Source organism: Hemiscyllium ocellatum, chromosome 14 (genome assembly GCF_020745735.1).
Source record: "Hemiscyllium ocellatum isolate sHemOce1 chromosome 14, sHemOce1.pat.X.cur, whole genome shotgun sequence".
Taxonomy (NCBI): Eukaryota; Metazoa; Chordata; class Chondrichthyes; order Orectolobiformes; family Hemiscylliidae; genus Hemiscyllium; species Hemiscyllium ocellatum.
Genome location: NC_083414.1, coordinates 4,126,955 through 4,152,373, shown reverse-complemented (window position 1 = coordinate 4,152,373; position 25,419 = coordinate 4,126,955). Strand labels below are relative to the sequence as shown.

The 25,419-nt window shown below is 49.6% G+C and overlaps 1 protein-coding gene across 1 annotated transcript in view; it reads left to right on the top strand.

Annotated features, from left to right (window-relative positions):
* Positions 1 to 5,634: 5,634 nt before the first annotated feature.
* Positions 5,635 to 25,419, top strand: part of LOC132822221 (carbohydrate sulfotransferase 11-like) — a 59,112-nt gene continuing 39,327 nt past the window's right edge. The window contains exon 1 of the mRNA XM_060835321.1: positions 5,635 to 5,841. Coding sequence (XP_060691304.1) covers positions 5,748 to 5,841 — 94 coding nt within the window. The 5' untranslated portion in view covers positions 5,635 to 5,747. The remainder of the gene's footprint in view (positions 5,842 to 25,419) is intronic.

Genomic DNA, 25,419 nt, shown 5'->3' with positions numbered 1-25,419 from the left:
TACCATCGCATCACAAGAGCTCTACAGATGTAAGTAACAGAGCAGGAAACACTGCTGTCGAGTGCTAATGAGAATGTGAATGTGTTACAGGCCACTATTAACACAACACATCTCTCTGTCTTCCCTAAATCCCAAAATTCCAAACCTCTGCCTCCCCTCCATCTGGGGGCTGGGGGTTATTGTTTGACACACCATCCTCTGCAATAGGCCGCACTCACTCTATGCTTAAACAGTGGACCTTCCCAATGCACCCCCTCCCTCAACAATCCCAGCAGTAACGAGCTCCTGTATCCTCCTCCCCACCTCCTGTCAGAAGCTGATGTGGGAATTGGATTGTCCAAGTGAAACTCAACCTTCCATTCCTTCATAGCTACTGCCCACAGCATGAAATTTAACCAGTGACCGAAGATGCTTCAGGACATTTGAAGTCAAAGTGTCTACAGCACAAGAAAAGACCCTTTGGCCCCTCGTGTCTGTGCACATCAAAAACAACTAATCCCATTCAAAGTTTGTGAGGAGACTTGTAGCTCGGGTGCTCGTTGTTGTGGTTCTGTTCGCCGAGCTGGGAGTTTTTGTTGCAGACGTTTCGTCCCCTGTCTAGGTGACATCCTCAGTGCTTGGGAGCCTCCTGTGAAGCGCTTCTGTGATCTTTCCTCCGGCATTTGTAGTGGTTTGTCTCTGCCTCTTCCGGTTGTCAGTAGCTGTCCGCTGCAGTGGCCGGTACATTTGCAACAAAAACTCCCAGCTCGATGAACAGAACCACAACAACGAGCACCCGAGCTACAAATCTTCTCACAAACTTTGAACACCTACAGGTGAGAGACACTAAGACAAGCCAGGAAATGGGAATCCTGTGCCAACCGCCTAAGCGCCACATACGAACAACTCCGGTCCCTGCATGAATGCCGAAAGAATCGAATCCTTCCACCATGTGTCAGATACAGACCACCCGTCAACAATCCACAAGCCAGGGACACAGCCAGACAGAACGGACTCAGGATGATCCAGGTAATGATTACAGATGCTCACAACAGACTTCACAAATACAGACAAGAGATTGCGCGCCAAAAATCGTTAATTTCAAAAACCACCAATCAGGAATGGACCCGGACCATAGAACAGGCCGTCACTATAGGACAGAACAGGACCACACACCGCAACAAAACCGGCACTGAAAGAAAAAATGGCCAAACTAACACACAACGAAAAGGACACCACAACACACACCTGGGTTAAAAACCTCTCCCACAGACAGCTCACAGACATGGAAAGAACAATACTGGCCAAGGGACTTAACTACAACCACAGGGACGCCAAGACAATAGACTTCCTAGCAGCACTAGAATGCACACTCAGGATACCGGACACTGCAGCGGACAGCCGGAACTGACACCCAGAAGCGGCAGAGACAAACCACTACAAATGCTGGAGGAAAGATCACAGAAGCACTTCACAGGAGGCTCCCAACCACTGAGGATGTCACCTAGACAGGGGACGAAATGTTTGCAACGAAAATTCCCAGCTCGGCGAACAAAACCACAACAACGAGCACCCGGGCTACAAATCTTCTCACAAACTTTGAAGGTCTGAAGGTGGAAAAATCACCCTGACCAGATGGACTACACCCCCAGGGATCTGAGTGAGATAGGTGAAGAGATATTGAAGGTTTTGTTGAAGGAATCAGGGAGGGTCCCAGAGAAATGGAAAATGGCTAATGTAATCCCCCTCTCCCGTTTAAGAAGGGAAGGAGGCAGAAGACAGGAAACCATAGGCCAGTTAGCCTGACCTTGGTGAGGTTTTAGAGTCCGTTAGTAAGGATGAGATTGCAGAAGTGCTTCGTAAAACTAAGGGAAGTCAAGGAGAGGCCATGCCTGACAAATCTGTCAGAATTCTTTGAGGAAGTAATGAGCAAGTTAGACAATGGAGACTCAGTGGCTGTGATCTATTTGGATTTCCAGAAAGCCGTTAATAAGGTGTTGTAAAGGAGGCTGCTAAATGAGAGTCCATTCTGAGGTAGCGAGAACACAAGAACAGAGATGTACTGCGGAGTCTGTATAGGGTGCTGGTCAGACTGGATTTGGAATATTGTCAGCAGTTTTAGATTACTTACAGTGTGGAAACAGGCCCTTCAGCCTAACAAGTCCATACTGACCTGCCAAAGCGCAACCCACCCATACCCCTACATTTAGCCCTTACCTAACACTACGGGCAATTTAGCGTGGCTAATTCACCTGACCCGCACATCTTTGGACTGTGGGAGGAAACCCACGCAGACACGGGGAGAATGTGCAAACTCCACACAGTCAGTCGCCTGAGGTGGGAATTGAACCCGGGTCTCTGGCGCTGTGAGGCAGCAGTGCTAACCACTGTGCCACCGTGCCGCCCATTTGAATCACATGTCTAAGGAAGGATGTGCTGGCATTAGAGGGGGTCCAGAGGGGCTTTGTAAGAGTGATCCTGGGGATAAAGGGCTGGCCATATGAGGAATGGTTGAGGACTCTGGGTCTGAACTTGATGGTTTGACTCTCAACATGTAACTCTTCTGCCTATCATGTTATTCTAGTGGTTCGGTTTGTCTCCAGTGCCAGCTTATTTTTTAATATGATTATCGCTCTGCCACAATTAATTGAATTATAGGTCATTCCCTTCACTTACTGTTCAGCTGTTATTAGGTGTTGGACTGGGGTGGACAAAGTTAAAAATCTCACGACATGAGGTTCTAGTCCAACAGGCTTATTTGGAAGCACTAGCTTTCGGAGCACAGCTCCTTCATCAGGTGTAACTAAACCTTTTGGACTATAACCTGGTGTTGTGTGATTTTTAACTTTATTCAGCTGTTGATACTTCACTCACACCGTCTAACACTCTTGGACACCCACAGAGATTTACTATCCGACTCCACTCACACCATCTGTATGATCTTTTGATCTTTCTGCTCATACATTCCATGTCTGTGTTCCTCCCTCTCACCTCACCTGTCGAAGGGGCAGCGCTCCAAATGCTTGTGATTTCAAATAAACCATTCGGACTATAACCTGGTGTCTGACCTTTCGAACTGAGAGGAGGAGGAATTTCTTCAGCCAGAAGGTGGGGAATCTGTGGAATACGTTCCTGCAGAGGGCTGTGGAGGCCAAGGCGATAAGACAGAGATAGATCGGTTCCTGATTGGTTAGAGGATCAAGGGTTACAGGGAGGAGGCAGGAGACTAGGTTTGAGAAACATATTAGCCATGAACGAATGGCGGAGTAGACTTGATGGGCCGAATGGTCTAATTCTACACCTCTCAATCATGGTCTTATAGTTTGGCAGTATCAGTGAAAGGGGAAACAGTAATTGGAGTTGAAACATTAACTCTGTTTTTCTCTTTCTCTCTTCCTTTTGACAGACACAGCGATGGGCCGAAGGGTCTACTATTGAGCTGTAAATCTCTGTGATCCGCAGGGATCCTCCAGTACTCCCTGTTTTTATTTCAGATCCACAACATTTGCAAGAATTTGACACTTACCCTCCCCAGGGCCTGATCAGGTGTACCCGAGAACTCTGTGGGAAGCTAGGGAAATGATTACTGGGCCTCTTGCTGAGATATTTGTATCATCGATAGTCACAGGTGAGAAGCTGGAAGACTGGAGGTTGGTTAACGTGGTGCCACTGTTTAAGAAGAGTGGTAAGGACAAGCCAGGGAACTATAGACCAGTGAGCCTGACGTAGGTGGTGGGCAAGTTGTTGGAGGGAATCCTGAGGGACAGGATGTACATGTATTTGGAAAGGCAAGGACTGATTTGGGATACTCAACATGGCTTTGTGTGTGGGAAATCATGTCTCACAAACTTGAGGAAGTAACAAAGAGGATTGATGAGGGCAGAGCAGTAGATGTGATCTATACGGTCTTTAGTAAGGCGTTCGACAAGGTTCCCCATAGGAGACTGATTAGCAAGGTTAGATCTCACGGAATACAGGGAGAACTAGCCATTTGGATACAGAACTGGCTCAAAGATAGAAGACAGAGGGTGATGGTGGAGGGTAGTTTTTCAGACTGGAGGCCTGTGGCCAGTGGAGTGCCACAAGGTTTGGTGCTGGGCCCTCTACTTTTTGTCATTTATATAAATGATTTGGATGCGAGCATAAGAGGTACAGTTAGTAAGTGTGCAGATGACACCAAAATTGGAGGTGTAGTGGACAACGAAGAGGGTTACCTCAGATTACAACAGGATCTGGACCAGATGGGCCAATGGGCTGAGAAGTGGCAGATGGAGTTTAATTCAGATAAATGCAAGGTGCTGCATTTTGGGAAAGCAAATCTTAGCAGGACTTACACACTTAATGGTAAGATCCTAGGGAGTGTTGCTGAACAAAGAGACCTTGGAGTGCAGGTTCATAGCTCCTTGAAAGTGGAGTCGTAGGTAGATAGGATAGTCCTGCAATCCTCTTCCTGACCTCTCCGCCCCCACCCCACTCCGGCCTATCACCCTCACCTTGACCTCCTTCCACCTATCCCACCTCCATCGCCCCTCCCCCTAGTCCCTCCTCCCTACCTTTTATCTTAGCCTGCTTGGCTCTCTCTCTCTTATTCCTGATGAAGGGCTTATGCTCGAAACGTCGAATTCTCTATTCCTGAGATGCTGCCTAACCTGCTGTGCTTTGACCAGCAACACATTTGCAGATAGGATAGTGAAGAAGGTGTTTGGTATGCTTTCCTTTATTGGTCAGAGTATTGAGTGCAGGAGTTGGGAGGTCATGTTGTGGCTGTACAGGACATTGGTTAGGCCACTGTTGGAATATTGCATGCAATTCTGGTCTCCTTCCTATTGGAAAGATGTTGTGAAACTTGAAAGTGTTCAGAAAAGATTTACAAGGATGTTGCCAGGGTTGGAGGATCTGAGCTACAGGGAGAGGCTGAACAGGCTGGGGCTGTTTTCCCTGGAGCGTCAGAGGCTGAGGGGTGACCTTATAGAGGTTTATAAAATCACGAGGGGCATGGATAGGATAAATAGACAAAGTCTTTTCCCTGGGGTGGGGGAGTCCAGAACTAGAGGGGATAGGTTTAGGGTGAGAGGGGAAAGATATAAAAGGAACCTAAGGGGCAACTTTTTCACGCAGAGGGTGGTACGTGTATGGAATGAGCTGCCAGAGGATGTGGTGGAGGCTGGTACAATTGCAACATTTAAGAGGAATTTGGATGGGTATATGAATAGGAAGGATTTGGAGGGATATGGTCCGGGTGCTGGCAGGTGGGACTAGATTGGGTTGGGATACCTGGGACAGCATGGACGGGTTGGACTGAAGGGTCTGTTTCCGTCCTGTACATCTCAGTGACTCTGCTTCTGAATGGACGGGCGTGTGGGGAAGGTTTATTCGAGACAATACGGTAACGGGATGCACCAACTATGGAGGGGGTGGCCAGCGGGACAAAGGGAACTGGCTTCAGACATCCGGACCCTTCATCGAAATAGTATTGCAAAGGCATGAAAGTGTGGGAAGTGTATGGTTAATGCTGAAGGTAATCTGCTAAAATCGGGGAGAGAGGCAGGTTTAGAGGTGGCAGTGGTTAGTGGAGCACCCCTCCTGCCTTGGTGGTAGGTCCCAGTGGAACCTGCTACATTGAAGCGGGGATACATTGTGGCGGACGGTATCGGATTGGGAAGGCAGCCCGTGTGTGTGCTCCCTCTGCCTGCTCAGCCAGGGAGCTGGGGCTGGAGCTGGGGCTGGATAGTGTTCCTGCTCACCCCCTCAGGCTGGAGCTGAGTGCAATGAGGAGGTCCCGGGCGGTTCGCCTCGCCGCTCTGACCTGCCTGGGATCCTTCCTCCTCCTCGTCCTTTACTTCCAAGGCAGTTTCAGCCCAGGTAATGTAACGGGTGGAATTGTCTCTGCAGCGACTTGGAGATTCACCGGGATGGTGCTGGGGTGGGGAATTTCGTGTAATGTCCACCCCCCAGTCATGGTAATCTACACCAAGTGTAGCTAGGTCAGTGAAGAGACTGAGAACTGCTGACACGTTGATGGCTTTTAAAAAAAAATCAAATTTCCAATGTTTAAAGGTAGTTTTCATGGCCATATCCAGGGAACTTCCCATTTATAGGAGCTACCTTCTTGATACAGTTGTGATACAGAAACGCCAATTTGCGTTCAGCATGCTCCCAGACTCAGCAATGGCCCAGATGATCGACTTTGAGGGTGACTGTTACCCCCCTTCCTTTGGAATAGAGCCCGGGGAATCTTTCACATTTACCCATTTACTCATGAGGCCTGGTTTTTATATAAAAAAAACTGACCTGAGAGTGCCTCTGATAGTGCAGCACTGCCCCAGCACTACTGTACATGGGGATCAGTGACCAGCATTAGGTCTGGACTGGGGTGGGAACTGGGTCATCTCACTGGGCCAAGGTAGACACCTTGAAGCAAATGTCCTGGAAAATAAACCCTGGGAAGCTGGAAGGGGGATTGCAGAAACACTGGGCAGTTTGTGGGCTAGCTGTGGGGAGGAGGAGATGAGGGTGATTTTCTTGGGTGGCATGATGTGGAAGAGCCGGTGTTGGACTGGGGTGGACAAAGTTAAAAATCCCACAACACCAGGTTATAGTCTAGCAGGTTTAATTCGAAGCAGTGTGATGATGTAGGAACATCTGACAAAGGAGCAGCGCTCCAAAAGCTAGTGCTTCCAAATAAACCTGTTGGACCATAACCTGGTGTTGTGGGATTTTTTAACTTTCTTGGGTGTGGCGTTTTAGTTTGGTGGAAAGTGAGAGCTGGTTCTAGCTGAGGGATCAGTGAGAACCTTGAACAGTTCTGAACATGCGATCCCACTACAGAAGGGGCTAGCAGGAGATCTCGGAGACCCTCTCCCCGAAATGTCCTGTGAATGGATTGTGCTGTGGAGAGTGTTTATGTGTGAGTCTGACTGGATAGTGTGATTCTGAGTGTATTTGAAACACTGGTGTCTGAGGTTTGTGTATCTCTGAGACTGATGTCCTTTCTGGAACATCTGCACAATGGCCACATGATGATTTTTCTGATAGTTTCAGATTTGTTTTAAAATTCCTCCTTGCCCCCTCCAGGTTAGCCCAGCTCCCTCAGCTCGGTCCTTGAGTGCGTTGCTTCACCATTGCTAGATGTGCATTCCCTCCTGACACTGCTCTCACGTTGCTTCCCACCTCTGCTATCATGTTGGAAATGCTATATAAATACTGTTGTTGTTGCAATGGGGTGTATTTTCTTGTCTGGTATCTGCTCCTCAGAAATTCCTTTTGTATCTAAACCTTGGGATTGGATGTTTGATCAGTATGAGACTGAGATGCCTTGGCATTGTTCATAGATGGAGAGTGGGGCTCAGGGCCAATTACTGTCCTGCTCCTCCTCTCTGGCTGGGATTGAGTTGCTCTGCTTGGGCTGCTTTCCAGATCCTTTCGAATCTGTGGCTTTGTGTTACTTTGACAAAGAATCTGCTCATTGACATTCAGAGAGAATTCACAGCCCAAAGTAAACCAGAGTTTGGGAATATTTGGCGCCCGTCACAGACTCCCTCCTACGCCGTACAGTAGCTGCTTGGTGCTGACCCTGACCCTTTGCTACTTGAATATCCTATTCCCTCTCTCCAAGATTAGCCTGTCACTGACCCTGCCCATTTCTGTGATATCAGGGCTCCACCCCAGCTCGGCTCATCGGCTACTGAAGTCCTCATTCGTGCCTTTGATGACTTGACTTCCCAATCCAGCTGCTAACCTACGTTCTAGCCTCGAAAACTGACCTCATCCAAATGCTGCAGGCAGTACATTAACTCACCTGGTTCCCCCACCTTCCCTATTTCTCTAACCTCCAGCAGCCCCTGCTCAGGGTTAATGTCACTGGGTAAGAAATGCAGCAGCTCAGGCTCATGTTCCAGAGCCACAGGTTCAAATCCCACCACAGCACCTTATGGAATTTAAATTCTGTTAATTTGTTTCTGAATTTATTAACAGACATAATTGATGTGAAAACCCAACTGGTCAACCCATGCCCCTTAGGGAAGGAAATTAGCTATGAGGAGAGTCCTAGAGATGTACAGCACGGAAACAGACCCTTCGGTCCAACCTGTCCATGCTGACCAGATATCCCAACCCAATCTAGTCCCACCTGCCAGCACCCGACCCATATCCCTCCAAACCCTTCCTATTCATATACCCATCCAAATGCCTCTTAAATGTTGTAATTGTACCAGCCTCCACCACTTCCTCTGGCAGCTCATTCCATACACGTACCACCCTCTGTGTGAGAAAGTTGCCCCTTAGGTCTCTTTATATCTTTCCCCTCTCACCCTAAACCTATGCCCTCTAGTTCTGGACTCCCCCAACCCCAGGGAAAAGACTTTGCCCATTTACCCTATCCATGTCCCTCATAATTTTATAAACCTCTATAAGGTCACCCCTCAGCCTCCAATGCTCCAGGGAAAACAGCCCCAGCCTGTTCAGCCTCTCCCTGTAGCTCAGATCCTCCAACCCTGGTAACATCCTTGTAAATCTTTTCTGAACCCTTTCAAGTTTCACAACATCTTTCCGATAGGAAGGAGACCAGAATTGTACACAATATTCCAAAAGGGGCCTAACCAATGTCCTGTACAGCCACAACATGACCTCCCAACTCCTGTACTCAATACTCTGACCAATAAAGGAAAGCATACCAAACGCTGCCTTCACTGGATAAACTTGGTTTGTTTTCACCTGAACATTGAAGGATGAGGGGTGAGCGATAGAAGTTTATAAACTTCTGAAAGGCACAGACAGACTGGATAGTCGCAATCTTTATCCCAGGGTAGGAAGGTCAATTACTGTGGAGGTGTACGTTTAAGGTAAAAGGGGGTATGTTTAAAGGGGATGTGAGAGGCAGGTGTTTCACACACACAGGCCGGTAAGTGCCTGGAATGTGCTGCCAGAGGAGCTGAGTGCAGTAACAGCAAATAAGAGGCATCTTGACAGATACATGAAGGGGCAAGGATTAGAGGGATACGACAGCATAAAGGTAAAAGGGTTTTAGTTTAGAAAGGCATCATGTGTCAGCACAGTGTTGGTGGGCCGAAGGGCCTGTTCCTGTGCTGTCTTGCTGTTAGTCAAGAGTGTAGCGCTGGAAAAGCACAGCAGCTCAGGCAGCATCCGAGGAGCCGGAGAATCGATGTTTCAGGCACAAGCCCTTCCTCAGGGAGTGACATGGGTCACTTTTTTTAATACTGGTAATACCTTTCCTGAGCTGCTGTGCTTTTCCAGCACCACACTCTCGACTGACCCCCAGCATCTGCTGTGATCACCTTCTCCTGTATTGTTCTTACCCAGTCTGACACACAGGTGACTGCAGGCACACAACAACACAGTTCAGAGGGTAAGACATGAGAGCAGAAGTGGGCCATTCGGTCCATCAAGTTTGCTTCACCATTCAGTCAGGTTATGGCTAGTTTCATAATCCTCAACTTCACTTTCCTGCCTCTTCCCCTTTAACCCTCGATCCCCTTCCTGATGAACAATCCGTCTGTCTCAACCATGAAGTTCCTGAATGACCCAGCCCCCGACAGCCCTCTGTGGGAAAGAATTCCACAGATTCACTCCCCTCCGAGGGAAATAGGCAGCACTTCTGGACTGAGGGGAAATGGGAACCTGGAGAACCTGCCCAAAAATCTCTGGGTGCTGAGGGAGCTTTCAAATGTGAGCTCTTAGTTTGTTGGGTCTGGGGAGGAATGGCTTACTGGAGTTACAGATCAGCTAGGATCTGATAAAATGGTGGACAGGGTGGAAGGACTGAATGGCCTTCACCTGTTCCTAGTCAGGGATCTTGAAATACTATTTCCAAGTATTAAATGTGACCTGTGTTGCCCTGTTGTCAGCACTGCTGCCTCACGGCGCCAGGGACCCAGGTTCGATTCCACCCTCGGGCAACTGTCTGTGTGGAGTTTGCACGTTCTCCCCGTGTCTGCGTGGGTTTCCTCCGGCTGCTCCAGTTTCCTCCCACAGTCTAAAGATGTGCAGGTCAGGATTGGCCTTGCTAAATTATCCATAATGACCAGGGATGTGGAGATTAGCCAATGGGAAACACGGGGTTATGGGAATAGGGTAAGGGGAGGGTCTTGGTGAGATGCTTTTTAGAGGGTTAGTGCAGACTCAATGGGCCAAATGGTCTCTATTTGCCCTGAGGGTTCAATGATCCATGACCCTAAGGGAGGGGTGAGTTGTGCTTAGCATGGAACCTTCAGTAACGCCCCCTGACTGGTTTTGTCCAGTTTTCAATCGCCTGCTGCTGTAGGTCATGGTAATAGTGAGCGGCAGGAGGCAGGCGCTACGTCAATGCAACAACAGGGTCAGCCCCAGCTCCCAGAAGGAGCAGTTGTCCTGGGCTGATTGTGCCGGAGACCCCTCCCCCCCCACCCCCTGCTGTGCTGTCAGGCTGCTGGTGTCAAATGGGAAATTCCACAGGAATTCTGAGCAAGACAAACTCAACTGGAACATTAGTCAATATCAGGGAGAGCTGCTGCTGCTTGCAGCAGGTTTTCGTGTGATTACGTGTCTGCTGTGTGTACACATACTCCTTGTTTGCACGCTTGTCCACGTATGTGTCCTGTACTGGCGTGCCCGTCTGTGTGCGCACCAATGTATTTTATTTTTGGATGAGCTTTTTCTAAATGAGGCCTTATCTCCTGGGTATAGGGGATAGATCCATGAGCTGTAATTTGGAAAGTCAGTAACAGTGGGGGCTTTTCTCCAGAGTCTGAACTAATATTTATCCCTCAACCAACGTCGATGAATCAGTGCGTTCTGGTGTTACCGTGTTATTGACTTTGGGATCTTGCTGTGTGCATGAGTGTCATCAGTGCTCTCTGACTGGCACGGTGGCTCAGTGGTTAGCACTGCTGCCTCTCAGCACCAGGGTCTCAGGTTCGATTCCAGCCTCGGGTGACTGTCTGTGTGGAGTTTGCCCATTCTCCCCGTGTCTGCGTGGGTTTCCTCCCACTGTGCGAACATGTGCAGGTTGGGGTGGATTGGCCGTGCTCAATTGCCTGTAGTGTTCAGGGATGTGTAGGTTAGGTGCATTAGCCATGGGGGGGTGCAGGGTTACAGGGATGGGGTAGGGGGTGAGTCTGAGTGGGATGTTTTTCAGAGGGTTAGTATGGATTTGATGGGATGACTGGCCTGCTTCCACACTGCAGGGATTCAATGATTCTGAGCGATGCCCCTTAAGAGTTAGCAGTTCCAGGAAAGCCTTGGAAAGGGAATGTAGACATCCCCTGAAGTGGAAACAGACCACGTACCAAGGAGAGACTGTGGATCAGTTTCCCACATCCCCGCTGTTCTCGTGATGAATGTGCCCAGACAGTTAACTGAAGAGAGAGAACAGGCAGTCGCAATTATTCCTGAACACCAGCCAGCCTGCAGGGCACAAACAGGGCTCTGTGCAAACCTCGGGCATGGATAGAGGAACTCTCTCCCAGAAAACCAACCTTTTTGTAGCAAATTCCCTCCAAAGACACTCCATTCGGGGAACAATTAGGGCTGGCCCAGCAGGTTTTGTTCCAGCAAAGCTGAAGGAACGGTGATATATTTCCAAGTCAGGATGGGGAGGGGCTTGGAGGGGAACTTGCAGGGGTTGGTGTTCCCATGGATCTGCTGCCTTTGTCCTTCTAGATGGAAGTGGGTGTGGGTTTGGAAGGTGCTGTCTGAGGATCTTTGGTGAATTTCTGCAGTACATCTTGTAGATGGTACACACTGCTGTTACTGAGTGTCGGTGGGGGAGGGAGGGGGTGTTTGTGGATGTGGTGCCAATCAAGCGGCTGCTTTGTCCTGGATGGTGTCGAGCTTCTTGAGTGTTGTTGGAGCTGCCCCATCCAGGGCAAGTGGGGAGGATTCCATCACCCTCCTGACTGGTGCCTTGTAGATGGTGGACAGGCTTTGGGGAGTCAGGAGGGGAGTTACTTGCTGCAGTATTCCCAGCTTCTGGCCTGTTTATGTGGTGATTCCAGTTGTGTTTCTGATCAATGGTAACCCCCAGGATGTTGACAGTGGGGGATTCAGTGATGGTGACACCATTGAATGTCAGGGGGCGGGGGTTGGATTGTCTCTTATTGGTGATGGCCATAGTCTGGTATTTGTGTGATGCGAGTGTAACTTGCCACTTGTCAGCCTAAGCCTGGATATTGTCCAGATCTTGCTGTATTTGGACACAGAATGCTTCAGTATCTGGGGAGATGTGAATGGTGCTGAACATTGTGCAATCATCGGTGACCATCCCCACTTCTGACCTTATGATGGAGGGAAGGTCATTGATGAAGCAGCTGAAGATGGTTGGGCGTAAGACACTCCCCTGAGGAACTCCTGCAGAGATGTCCTGGAGCTGAGATGGCTGACCTCAAACAACCACAACCATCTTCCCATGTACCAAGAATGACTCTAACCAGTGGAGAGTTTGCCCGCGATACCCATTGATTTTGGGTTGTTCTAGGGCCCTGTGGTGCCACACTCGGTTGAATGCAGCCTTGATGTCAAGGGCAGTCATTCTCCCCTTCCTCTGGAATATTCATTGTGAAAACACATGGTGAAATTCCAATGTTACTGAAGGATGAGCGTAATATAATCTGAGATGTAATCCCCCTGTTGGCTGGAGTTTATTCACCAAGGCTGTTTTTCTATTTCCATTTTCTTGGCTTGAGATGAAGGGATGTGGTGGTGAGTGTGATTGTGAAATCCATACTTGTGGGAAGATGAGGAACAGTCTGTAATTGTTTTGTGTTGGCATCCCATTGCTTTCCAAAAAACACTTTGTAGCCTCATGGTTTGAGTTTGAAAAGGGCTGCACAGCTTTTGAAAGTTAGTTTAATCGAAAATATACTCAGTGCCGGGAGAGAGACAAATCTGAAAGAGCTACACAACAACAGATCACTCACCATCTCCCAGTATCAGCTGGCGCTGTCCCTCCGACAGCGCGGCGCTCCCTCGGCGCTGTCCCTCCGACAGCGCGGCGCTCCCTCGGCGCTGTCCCTCCGACAGCGCGGCGCTCCCTCGGCGCTGTCCCTCCGACAGCGCGGCGCTCCCTCGGCGCTGTCCCTCCGACAGCGCTGGCCCTGAGGTTAATACTGATTGATTGAGAGATTTACAAACACAGAAGCTTCGTGCAGGAGTTGGCCATTCAGCCCTTCAAGCCTGCTGCTCTATTCTGTATGATCATGGCTGATCATCTGTCCCAATGCCACATGTCCACTATCTTTCCATATCCCCAACGCCTTTTCAAAGTTTTGAATTCTCCCATAAAATAGATGTTTCTTGTTGCACGAGGTTTGGACAAAATGAGGGGCACACTTTCAGAATTGGAAGGTGGAGGTGAGGAATCTTTTCCCTCAGTGAGTGATCTCCTCCTCCCCGGAATGTCAGAGAGAGTGGGTCTGTACACTGACGCGCGGCTGGATCAGATCAATTCCAGTCGAGAGAGTGGGCGGGAAAATGAAGATGAGACCACAGCCGGATCCACCACGATAACCCGGAATACTGCTGCAGTCTGGGTGGGCTCTCCCTGTCTCGTGTGTCTCTCCAAATCGTGCCCCCCCTCCCCGTGTCAGGTTGTAGGGGGTGGGGCAGAACAGGGACTGCTCTCTCCTGTTCCATTCTTATCTGTTCACTGTCAGAGAATCATGGGCACTGCTTTATCTCCCCACTCCTGAGCCATTGTGTGTACTACACTCCACCACCAACGCCCCCCCCCCCCCCCCCCCCCCCCCCCCCCCCCCCCCCCAACCCTCCCCAATCCCTGGCCCCTCCTGTTCCTCACCTGCCCCCTGTCCCTCAGCACCATCGTCTGCAAACACACAGCCTCAGTTTCCATGTGTCTGCTGCTGACATTGAGCTCTCCCTCCACCCTGGCTGCATTATCAACTGACTATCTGACAGGACAGACCGGACCAGCAGAAACTTCCTCCTGGTAAAAACCAGCAAGACCCGAGGTGTTTGTTTTCAGACCCCTTGCTCCAAGCTCCATTCTCTCAACCCCAACTCGGGGTCACCCCTGAAGCTGCTAAATCCCAGAGTAAACGGGCCTAATCTGAATAATCTCTCCCCATTACTAAACCCCTGAAGCCCAGGTATTGTTCTGTAAACTTGCGTTGTACTCCCTCCAAGCTGATCTATCCTCCCTTTCACAGTGGTGCCCTGATTTGTTTGCAAAACTCCATCCCTAATTACCCCTTGCCAAACTCCATCCCTAATTACCCCTTGACCAGAGAAAGCCGTTCTGGATGAAGCACATGGCTGTGTGCTTGACTGAGTGGGGATGGCAGGTTTCCTTCTCCAAAGGGCAGTTTTTAATGACAATGGTGTCTTTTTGATTTTATTAATGAGATTAATTCTGCCAGGTGCTGTGACAGGATTTGAACAGCTTGCTGAGAAGCTCTGGGGGGCTAGTGCATATTGCTACTGCCTCCAATACTGCTTATCTTTGACTGAAGTTGTCTCTTCTGTGATCAATGCAGGAAATATCAAACACTACCAGAGGATGTGGTGGAGGCTGGTACAATTACGGCATTTTAAAGGCATCTGGATGGGGATATGAATGGGAAGGGTTTGGAGGGATATGGGCCAAGTGCTGGCAAATGGGACTAGATTAGGTTGGGATATCTGGTCGGCATGGAGAAGTTAGACCGAGGGGTCTGTTTCCGTGCTGCACATCTCTGTAACTCTGAGTCCAGTTCAGAAGTGAACTTTCTCCCCAGATGCTGTCAGACCTGCAGAGTTTCTCCAGCACTTGCTCTGCATTTGTTTCAGATTTTCAGCATCTGCAGTGTTTTGCTCTTATTATTTTGGGAGATTTTGGTGCTGGGGAAAGAATACTTGATGTCCTTGCAAATATTCCCCACACAGTTAATGCAGCAGGGACGTAGGAATCACAGTGGGAAACACTGACCACCGTAAAGGATCATAGATCAAGGAACATGGGGATTGTGCAGGTCACTGACCTGGAGGCATGATCCCAGAGAATGACAGATTGGATCTCGAAGGGCTGAATGGCCTCCACTTATTGGCAAACATGAAGATTGCTAAGTCCCCAGGACCAGACCAGATTTATCCCAGGCTGCTCCGGGAAGTGAGAAAGGAGGTTGCTAAGCTGCTGGTGAAGATCTTTGCTTCCTCACTCTCCACGGGAGTCATACCGGAGGATTGGAGGGAGGTGAATGTTGTTCCTCTTTTCAAGAAGGGGAATAGGGAAATCCCTGGCAATTACAGACCAGTCAGTCTTCTGTCTGTGGTTAGCAAGGTTTTGGAAGGAATTCTGAGGGATAGAATTTATGACTATTTGGAACAGCATAGTGTGATTAAAGGCAGTCAGCATGGCTTTGTGAGGGGTAGGTCATGCCTCACAAATCTTACTGAGTTCTTTGAGGAGGTGACAAGACAGGTCAATGAAGGTCGAGCAGTGGATGTGGTGTATATGGACTTCAGCAAGGCGTTTGATAAGGTTCCCCATGGTAAGCTCATTCATAAAGTCAGTAGGTATGGGATACAGGGAGATTTGGCTATCTGGATTCAGAATTGGTTAGCTGACAGAAGGCAGAGAGTGGTTATAGATGGAAATTATTCTGCCTGAAGGTCAGTGTTGAGTGGGGTCCCGCAGGACTCTGTTCTTGGGCCTCTGCTCTTTGTAGTTTTTATAAATGACTTGGATGAGGAGGTTGAGGGGTGGGTTAGTAAATTTGCAGATGACACAAAGGTTGGAGGTGCCGTTGATAGTATAGAGGGCTACTGCAGGCTGCAGTGTAACATAGACAGGATACAGAGCTGGGCTGAGAAATGGCAGATGGAGGTCAACCTGGATAAATGCGAAGTGATGCATTTTGGAAGGTCGAACTCAAATACTGAATGTAGGATTAAAGACAGGATTCTTGGCAGTGTGGAGGAACAGAGGGATCTGGGTGTACAAGTACATAGATCCCTCAAAGTTGCCACCCAAGTGGATAGGGTTGTTAAGAAAGCATATGTTGTATTGACTTTCATTAACAGGGGGATCGAGTTTAAGAGCCGCGAGGTTTTGTTGCAACTCTACAAGTCCCTGGTGAGACCACACTTGGAATATTGTGTCCAGTTCTGGTCGCCCTACTATAGGAAAGATACAGAGGCTTTGGAGAAGGTGCAAAGAAGGTTTACCAGGATGCTGCCTGAACTGGAGGGGCTTGCCTTATGAAGAAAGGTTGACTAAGCTCGGATTTTTCTCTCTTGAGAGAAGGAGAAAGAGGGGAGACCTGATTGAGGTATACAAGATAATGAGAGGAATAGATAAAGTCAACAGCCAGAGACTTTTCCCCAAGGCAGGTTTGATGGTACAAGGGGTCATAGTTTTAAAATATTAGGGGAAATGTATAGAGGAGATGTCAGAGGTAGGTTCTTTACGCAGAGAGTGGTGAATGCATGGATTGCATTGCTAGAGGTGGTGGTGGAAGCAGAATCATTAGGAACATTTAAGCGACTGCTGGACCAACACATGGACAGCAGTGAGTTGAGGGGTGTGTAGGTTAAGTTATTATATTTTACATTCGGATTAAGTCACAGCATAACATTGTGGGCCAAAGGGCCTGTTCTGTGCTGTACTTTTCTACGTTCTGTGTATTGCTGATGCTCCGAAGCATATCATGAATGATCATAAAGCTGTTAGTGGGATCTTGCTATGCCAAGCTGACCTGGCATGTTGCCTGCATTACAGCAGTGCTGGGGCTTGAAGCACTTCATGAGCTGTAAAACACTGTCCTGAGGATGTGAACGGTGCTAAGGCAATGCAAGTCTTTCTTGTTTCTGACTCCTGTCTCTGAACTTGGTGAATCACTGGCTGAGTTTTGAATGCTGGATGTTTCTGTGTTCCGTCAATGGCAGTGACTGTAATCGGTGCTGAGTGTAGTTCCCCCTCCCCCAGCAGGACTGTACACAATCTGCTGGCTCCTGCTCCAAACCCAATGGGACGTTCTGGGTTTGCCCGTGTTGTGTAGGTCATGGCGAACTGTGTTGTGTCAATGAACCTAACCTTACATTTAAAACAAATAGGCAAGATAATTGATTTCATTTTTATTCTCTCTCAACAAAAAAAATCTTCATTTTATCCTTGCCAGCAATATTTGGAACTCGGTCTAGATTCAGATCTCAATGGGGTGGCCTTCCATGAAGAAAGATAACGTCTCTTTGCGATTGCTTCCTGATGTTTCGCCTTTTAACGTCCTTCGTTCTTTCAGCTGCAGCCTCCACGTCCACCTCCACACACACACCCCCACACACACCCCCACACACACTCTCACTAGGGTACAGAGTTGAAAAATGTGTTGCTGGAAAAGCGCAGCAGGTCAGGCAGCATCCAAGGAGCAGGAGAATTGACGCATGGGCCCCAGCTATGCCTGCCTCTTCGTAGGATATGTGGAACAGTCCATCTTCCGCAACTACACTGGCACCACCCCCCACCTTTTCCTCCGCTACATCGATGACTGTATCGGCGCTGCATCGTGCTCCCACGAGGAGGTTGAACAGTTCATCAACTTTACCAACACCTTCCATCCTGACCTCAAATTCACCTGGACCATCTCAGACTCCTCCCTCCTTTTCCTAGACACCTCTATTTCTATCTTGGGCGACCGAATCAACACAAACATTTACTATAAACCGACCGACTCCCACAGCTACCTAGACTACACCTCCTCCCACCCTGCCCCCTGTAAAAACTCCATCCCATATTCCCAATTCCTTCATCTCTGCCGCATCTGCTCCCAGGAGGACCAGTTCCAATACCGCACAGCCCAGATGGCCTCCTTCTTCAAAGACCGTAACTTCCCCCCCAGACGTGATCGACGATGCCCTCCACCGCATCTCCTCCACTTCCCGCTCCTCCGCCCTTGAGCCCCACCCTCCAATCACCACCAGGACAGAACCCCACTGGTCCTCACCTAACACCCCACCAACCTCCATATACATCGTATCATCCGCCGTCATTTCCGCCACCTCCAAACGGACCCCACCACCAAGGATATATTTCCCTCCCCTCCCCTATCAGCGTTCCGCAAGGACCACTCCCTTCGTGACTCCCTCGTCAGATCCACACCCCCCACCAACCCAACCTCCACTCCCGGCACCTTCCCCTGCAACCGCAAGAAATTCAAAACTTGCGCCCACACCTCCTCCCTTACTTCTCTCCAAGGCCCCAAGGGATCCTTCCATATCCGCCACAAACTCACCTGTACCTCCACACACATCATTTACTGCATCCGCTGCACCCGATGTGCCCTCCTCTATATTGGGGAGACAGGCCGCCTACTTGCGGAACGTTTCAGAGAACACCTCTGGGACGCCCGGGCCAACCAACCCAACCACCCCGTGGCTCAACACTTCAACTCCCCCCTCCCACTCCACCAAGGACATGTAGGTCCTTGGACTCCTCCATCGCCAGACCATAATAACACGACGGTTGGAGGAAGAGCGCCTCATCTTCCGCCTGGGAACCCTCCAACCACAAGGGATAAACTCAGATTTCTTCAGTTTACTCATTTTCCCCTCCCCCCACCTTGTCTCAGTAACAACCCTTGAACTCAGCACCGCCTTCTTGACCTGTAATCATCTTCCTGACCTCTCCGCCCCCACCCCACTCCGGCCTATCACCCTCACCTTAACCTCCTTCCACCTATCGCATTTCCAACGCCCCTCCCCCAGGTCCCTCTCCCTACCTTTTATCTTAGCCTGCCTGGCACCCTCTCCTCATTCTTGATGAAGGGCTCATGCCCGAAACGTCGATTCTCCTGTTCCTTGGATGCTGCCTAACCTGCTGCGCTTTTCCAGCAACACATTTTCAGCTCTGACCTCCAGCATCTGCAGTCCTCACTTTCTCACTGGGGTACAGTCTCACTCTCTGTCTCTCACACACACACACGCACAGACTCTCACTAGGGTACAGTCACACACACACACGCACAGACTCTCACTAGGGTACAGTCACACACACACACGCTAACTCTCACTGGGGTACAGTCACACACACGCTGACTCTCACTGGGGTACAGTCTCTCTGTCTCTCACACACACACACACACACACACACGCTGACTCTCATGGGTACAGTCACACACGCTGACTCTCACTGGGGTACAGTCACACACACGCTGACTCTCACTGGGGTACAGTCACACACACACGCACACACTCGCTGACTCTCACTGGGATACAGTCTCTCACACGCACACACACACACACTGACTCTCACTGGGGTACAGTGCCCCATACACACACTGACTCTCACTGGGGTGTTAGGATCTTGTTTGAGATAGTGTCCTCCAGTTGCTGGATTTGGTTAGAGTTTCTGCTGCTCTCTGAGCGTCTGTTGTGTAGGCGATGACTAAACCCCAGCTCTTTCTGCGCTCTGTTCTGTGTGGAATATTCCACCGCACTGTTTGCCAAAGTCTTGGTGGTGGGGGGAGCTGCTTTGATCAATATCTGTTCCTTAGCCACTATCGCTGAAACATGTGGTCCTGATTTACTAGTGGGATCTTGCTGTCTACAAATTGGCTGCTACTTTCCTTGAGGAGGGCCCACCCTGTAAGAAGTCCCTCCGTGGGTGTAACATGCGTTCAGATGTCCTGAGGTGCTGAAAGGGACGATAGATATAAATATTTTGTCCTTGTCTGCTTCCTGGGTCATGTTTCTCTTGGTGATTGTGACTGGGGTGACGTGGTAACGAACTGGGCTGTGAAATTCTGCACCAAACTGTCACATTCAAACACCACCTCTCCGAAAAAGTGGCTCGGCCGTTCCGGAATGTTTCAGTGCAACGTTGCAAGAGGCTGAAATGAAAGTTGTTCTTTTGAAGGTGGTGGGAGATGCCGGTGGGAGATGCCGGAGGGAGATCCCGGTCGGAGGGCAGAGCTGTGGATCTTCCTGCACTGTACAGACTCTGTTAGGCTCTCCTTTTCATCTGGGTTTGGGTTTGTCAGGCAATGATCCCCGTTTGTAAACTTCTTAATTCCCAGGTCCTGCACTGTGTGATTGAGTTGGGGCTTTGTCTCATTGGGAGGACCGGGAATCCTGTTCCAGCAGGGATTACTGACCGCACAAAGGGGAAAATGTTCCAAAGAGGAATTGTTGGGATTGAATGAAGTAATGCATTCCCAGGCCGGCCAGTATTTATCCCCCATCGCTCATTGCCCCTTGGGAAGGTCAGAGGTCACACGACACCAAATTAGAGTCCAACAGGTTTATTTGGGAGCACTAGCTTTCAGAGTGTGGTTTCAAATAAACCTGTTGGACTCTAACCTGATGTTGTGTGACCTCTGACCTCCTCCACCCCAGCACCTACATGTCATCGCCCCTTGAGAAGGTGGGGGTGAGCTGCCTTCCTGACCCGCTGCAGTCCATGTGCTGTGGGTAGACCCACAATGCCCTTAGGGAGGGAATTCCAGGATTCTGACCCAGTGACACTGAAGGAACGGTGATGTGTTTCTGAGTAACGAAACTGCGACAGTTTCATAACTACGAGAAAGTGAGGAGTGCAGATGCTGGAGTCTCGTAACTACGCCTGAATTCTACTTCTCTTTATACTGAAAGCTGCCTCGCTCCTTGGGTGGGTTAGGCTGTGGAATCTGACTGAGTGGGGACGGTGCATTAGTGGTTTGGTCATGACTGGGAGTATTCAACCAGGCACCAGGCTCTCCTTTTCCTCACCCTGGATGTCTCTGCATCGGTAAGGTGGGCAGACAGATAGCAGATGCAGTCCAACGTGGAGAAGTGTGAGGGGATGCGTCTTGCCAGGAGGAATATGGACAGACTGTATATAATCTTCGAGGAGAAAGTGAGGTCTGCAGATGCTGGAGATCAGAGCTGAAAATGTGTTGCTAGAAAAGCACAGCAGGTCAGGCAGCATCCAAGGAGCAGGAAATTCGACGTTTTGGGCATAAGCCCTTCATCAGGAATCATCATGATTCCTGATGAAGGGCTTATGCCCGAAACGTCGAATTTCCTGCTCCTTGGATGCTGCCTAACCTGCTGCGCTTTTCCATCAACACATTTTCAGACTGTATATAATGAAGAGTGCTGTCTTTATCAGGGTGGAGGGCAGAGGGACCTGGGCATATATCTGCACAAATTAACAAAGCTAGCAGGATGGGTAAAGGGAATAGTTAATAAACCCTACAGTATTTATTATTGTCACACGTACTGAGATACAGTGAAAAGTAGTGTGTTGCATGCTATCCAGACAAATCATACCTTACATAAATACATCAGGGTAACAGAACAGAACGCAGCACATTGTGTAACAGCCTCCACAGAGAAGGTGCAGAGAAAGATCAACTCTAATACACGAGAGGTTTGCTCATAAGTCTGATAACAGCAGTGAAGGAGCTGTCCTTCAATCGATTGATATGTGTTTCCCAACTTTTATACCTTCTGCCTGATGGATGAGAGTATATCCGGGGTGGGAGAGGTCTGCGATGATGTTGGCTGCTTTCCCGAGGCAGTGGGAAGTATAAATGGAGGCAGGGGATGGGGGGCTGGCTGGTGTGATGGACTGGGCTCGGTTCACGACTCTCTGTAGTTTTTTACAGTCCCGGGCAGAGCAGTTGCCAAACCTCACTGTGATGCATCTGGACAGGATGCTTTCTGTAGTGCATCGATAACTATTGGTGAGAGTCCTTGTTTGCACGCTGAATTTCTTTAGCCTCCTGAGGAAGTAGAGGTGTTGTTGTACTGTCGAGCTGATGTGAATGCACCAGGACAGATTGTTGGTGATGGTCACTCCCAGGAACCGGATGCTCTTGACCCTCTTCCCCCTCAGCCCCATCGATACAGAGCGGGGCGCGGCCTCCTCTCTGCTTCCTGAAGACAATGACCAGCTCCTTGGGTTCTCTGACACTGAGGGAGAGATTGGTGCCTTTACACCCAACACCAAGCACCCGATCTCCTTCCTGTACTCTGTCTCATCATTGGCTGAGACCTGCGGTGTCATCAGCCAATCTGTGAATGGGGTTGGGGGGGAATTTGGCCGCACACACACACAGCCTAAGAGTATAAGGGGTGTGCTGAGGACACAGCCATGCGGGATCCCGGTGTTGAGGATTACGGTGGAGGAGGGGTTATCGTTCACCCTTCTGATTGCAGTCTGTGGGTCAGCAAGTCAAGGGTGGGGTGGGGGGAGGGGAGGAGGGGGAGAAGGAAGAAGCAGGATGCTAGGTCTCGGAGTTTGGAAATGAGTTTTGTTGAGATTATGGTGCTGAAGTCAACACTAAAGTCAATAGTCCGGAGCCTGATGTAGGTATTCCTTATTTCTGGATGTTCCAGGGATGAGTGTAGGGCTAGGGAAATGTGTCTGCTGTGGACCTGTTGCAACGGTAGGGGAGTTGGAGTGGGTCCAAGCCGTCTGGGAGTTATAAAGGAATCGAGGTGAAAGATGGCACAAATGGGAAGTGTTGGGGGAAGGGCTTTTCCCACACAGTGAGAGGTTCGGGGAAGGAATGGGCTGGAGGCAGGGTCGACCGCAGCTTGCAGGAGGGAATTGGATTGTTTCCTGGAAAGGAAGATGACTCGGGGATACAGGGAGATGGCAGTAGATAAGAGCTAGTATGGCCATGAGGAGCTGAATGGTCTCGTGCACATCAACCGAAGGTGGTCATCAGTGACTCGGTGACTACTCCTAAAGAGTATCATGAAGTTACTGGGTGGGGATTAAATGGGTGGAGTCAGTGTTGGGCTGGGGGACCCTCTGACAGTGCAGCACTCTGTCAGTACTGCACCGGAGCACTCGGCTGCACGCTGCAGAGAATTCACTGGAATGATTTTGCTCTCATTGTCGGGGCAGGAGGGGGGAGGTGTTGCTGGAAAGTGGCGGTGGGAATTGAAAGAATTTGCAGATCCTGACTGGAATGATTCAGACAGCTCCAATTCCCTGTGCTGGCTTCAGTTCTGAGCTTGACAAGTGAGCTCCCCACATGGTCCCTGGGGCTGGATGGTAACCTCCCCTCAGTGAGGAGCTGTTCTGGAGATTGACAGCAGCCGGGGAGAGAGAATACATTTACAGATCAGAGCAAGAACCATTCCAACATTTGTACAACCAATTACCATATTTTCCCTAATAGACACACACACATATACACACACACACACACACACACACATACACACACACACACCCCTCATACACACAGACACAGACACACACGCACCCCCCCGCACACAGACACCCCCCCCCCCCCCATACACACAGACACACCCCTCTCCAAACATACAGACACAGACACACACACAAACGCCATACACACACACACGCACGTATGTCTTTTCTTCAGTCTGGGTCTTTTAACCTTTTACCAACCCACCCTTTGCGATTTTCGCATTGAGAGATCTTCTATCCCCCCCCCCCCCCCCCATTAGACCCACTGAACCAAGCCTTTACCATCCCTCCTCCTGGACTAACTTTCTCCATTTTAATCTTTGTCATTGAGAACTCCAACAATGTCAATATGAGAGGCTTCTAAATTGTTCAACTCTGAGCACCTTAGTTAAATCTCCCTTTAAATTCACCAGAGATCCTCAGGCAGCACCTCCCAAACCCATGACCACTGCCATCTAGAAGGACAAGGGCAGCAGGTACATGGGAACACCACCCCCTGCAAGTTCCCCTCCAAGCCCCTCCCTATCCTGACTTGGAAATATATCACCGTTCCTTCAGTGTGGCTGGGTCAGAATCCTGGAATTCCCTCCCTAAGGGCATCGTGGGTCTACTCACAGCACATGGACTGCAGCGGGTCAGGAAGGCAGCTCACCCCCACCTTCTCAAGGGGCAACTAGGGATGGGCGGTAATCTAGGCCCCATGTCACATGAGTCAATTTTTAAAAATGCTGTCTTAGCTCTGAGGAGAACATTCCCAGTTCCCCCAGTGTCTCCACGTTCATTGAAGTCTATCTTTGCTGGTTTTGTGTTGACATTGTTCTGGGTTTGGTGCTGAGTCTGTTTACTCCTGGTGCTCACCGTGGTTGCTTGGTCAAGTCTGGTTGTGGAGATAGAACAGTAAACCATTGTTGGAGCTACTGGAATCAGAGTAGGCACATTGTGAATGATTTTCTGTCTGTCTTATTCACTGTCTCACTCTCACTCACACTCAGTCTCTTACCATCACTCACTCATGCTCTCTCACTCTCGTCCATTTACCTACATTCACACAGCCCCCACCACTCTCTCAAACATTCACATGGATGACTGGTGATAGGTGTGTGTGTATAAAATCACCCCCCTACCCCACCATGTGCATACCCCTACATACACGCGTGCACACCCCCCCCCCCCCCCCCCCCCCCGTGCACACATACACACCATGAGCTACAATACCTGGTGCAATCTGGTAAACTTCCCCCTCCCCCTGTCCCAGGCTGAGAGAACTGTCTGGACATTCTGATACCAGTATTGGAAACCGATCCCTCGCTGAAGCCCAATTGCGGTTCAGGGTAAGGTCCCAAATGTACACTCTGCACCTATCCCCTTGCTTCATAAACAGAGGAGCAATATAAGTATCTGTGCTAGAGATTTGTTTACCTGCATGGTGTGAGAAATCCTTTTCTCCTGGAAGTAGTGCCTGTGGTGAGAGGAGACTGGTCTCTGAGTCCAGGCTCCCACCCCATGCAGTGGATTGTTGGCGAACTCGGTGTGTCTTTGTGGTTTTTTACCTGGTGCCTGTGAAGTACTGTACTGTGACCCTGCTGCGTCTCACTCTCGCTCATACCCGATAGAAGTGGCATGGTTGGTACTCCAGATCCATCTGCCCCATTGGCTCCTTCTCTTTGGTTTTTTGATTAGAATGTGTCCTCTGTAGCCCCTCCAGCTGAAATAGACCACCTCAGGCTTTAGTGCTGAGGCTGGGAATGTCGCAGAATGAGGCTATGAGGATATTTTGAAAACATTACGTTGATTTCTGTAGTGACATAGTTAACACACCCGGTTTATTTTCCAGTTTTTGCATTTTGTCACAGTGTACGTCTGTAGTAACAATCACTCAGCCGGGGCTAAAAGCTCCGATTATAAAACAGTGACATTTGGAATGGGATTAATAACCTGTTTATAGACCATCCACACAGTCTAAAAGAGGGCGCAATTCAGTCTATACTCTCTGGGACCAGCTCCAGTCTGTGCAGATGAAGCCAGGCTGAGAGATTTTGCATTGAGAGTGTGATGCTGGAAAAGCACAGCGGGTCAGGCAGCATCCCAGGAACAGGACAATCCTGACAAAGTCCTTGTGCCTGATTTTCCTGCTCCTCGGATGCTGCCTGACCTGCTGCGCTTTTCCAGCACCACTCTGATCTCCAGCATCTGCAGTCCTCACTTTCTCCTAAGAGATTTTGCCTCTGGAATAACTCCCCAGAGGTCAGTATCCTGTCACCAGGTCCCCCTTTACTAACACAGGGAGAGTCCCTGACACTGACCCA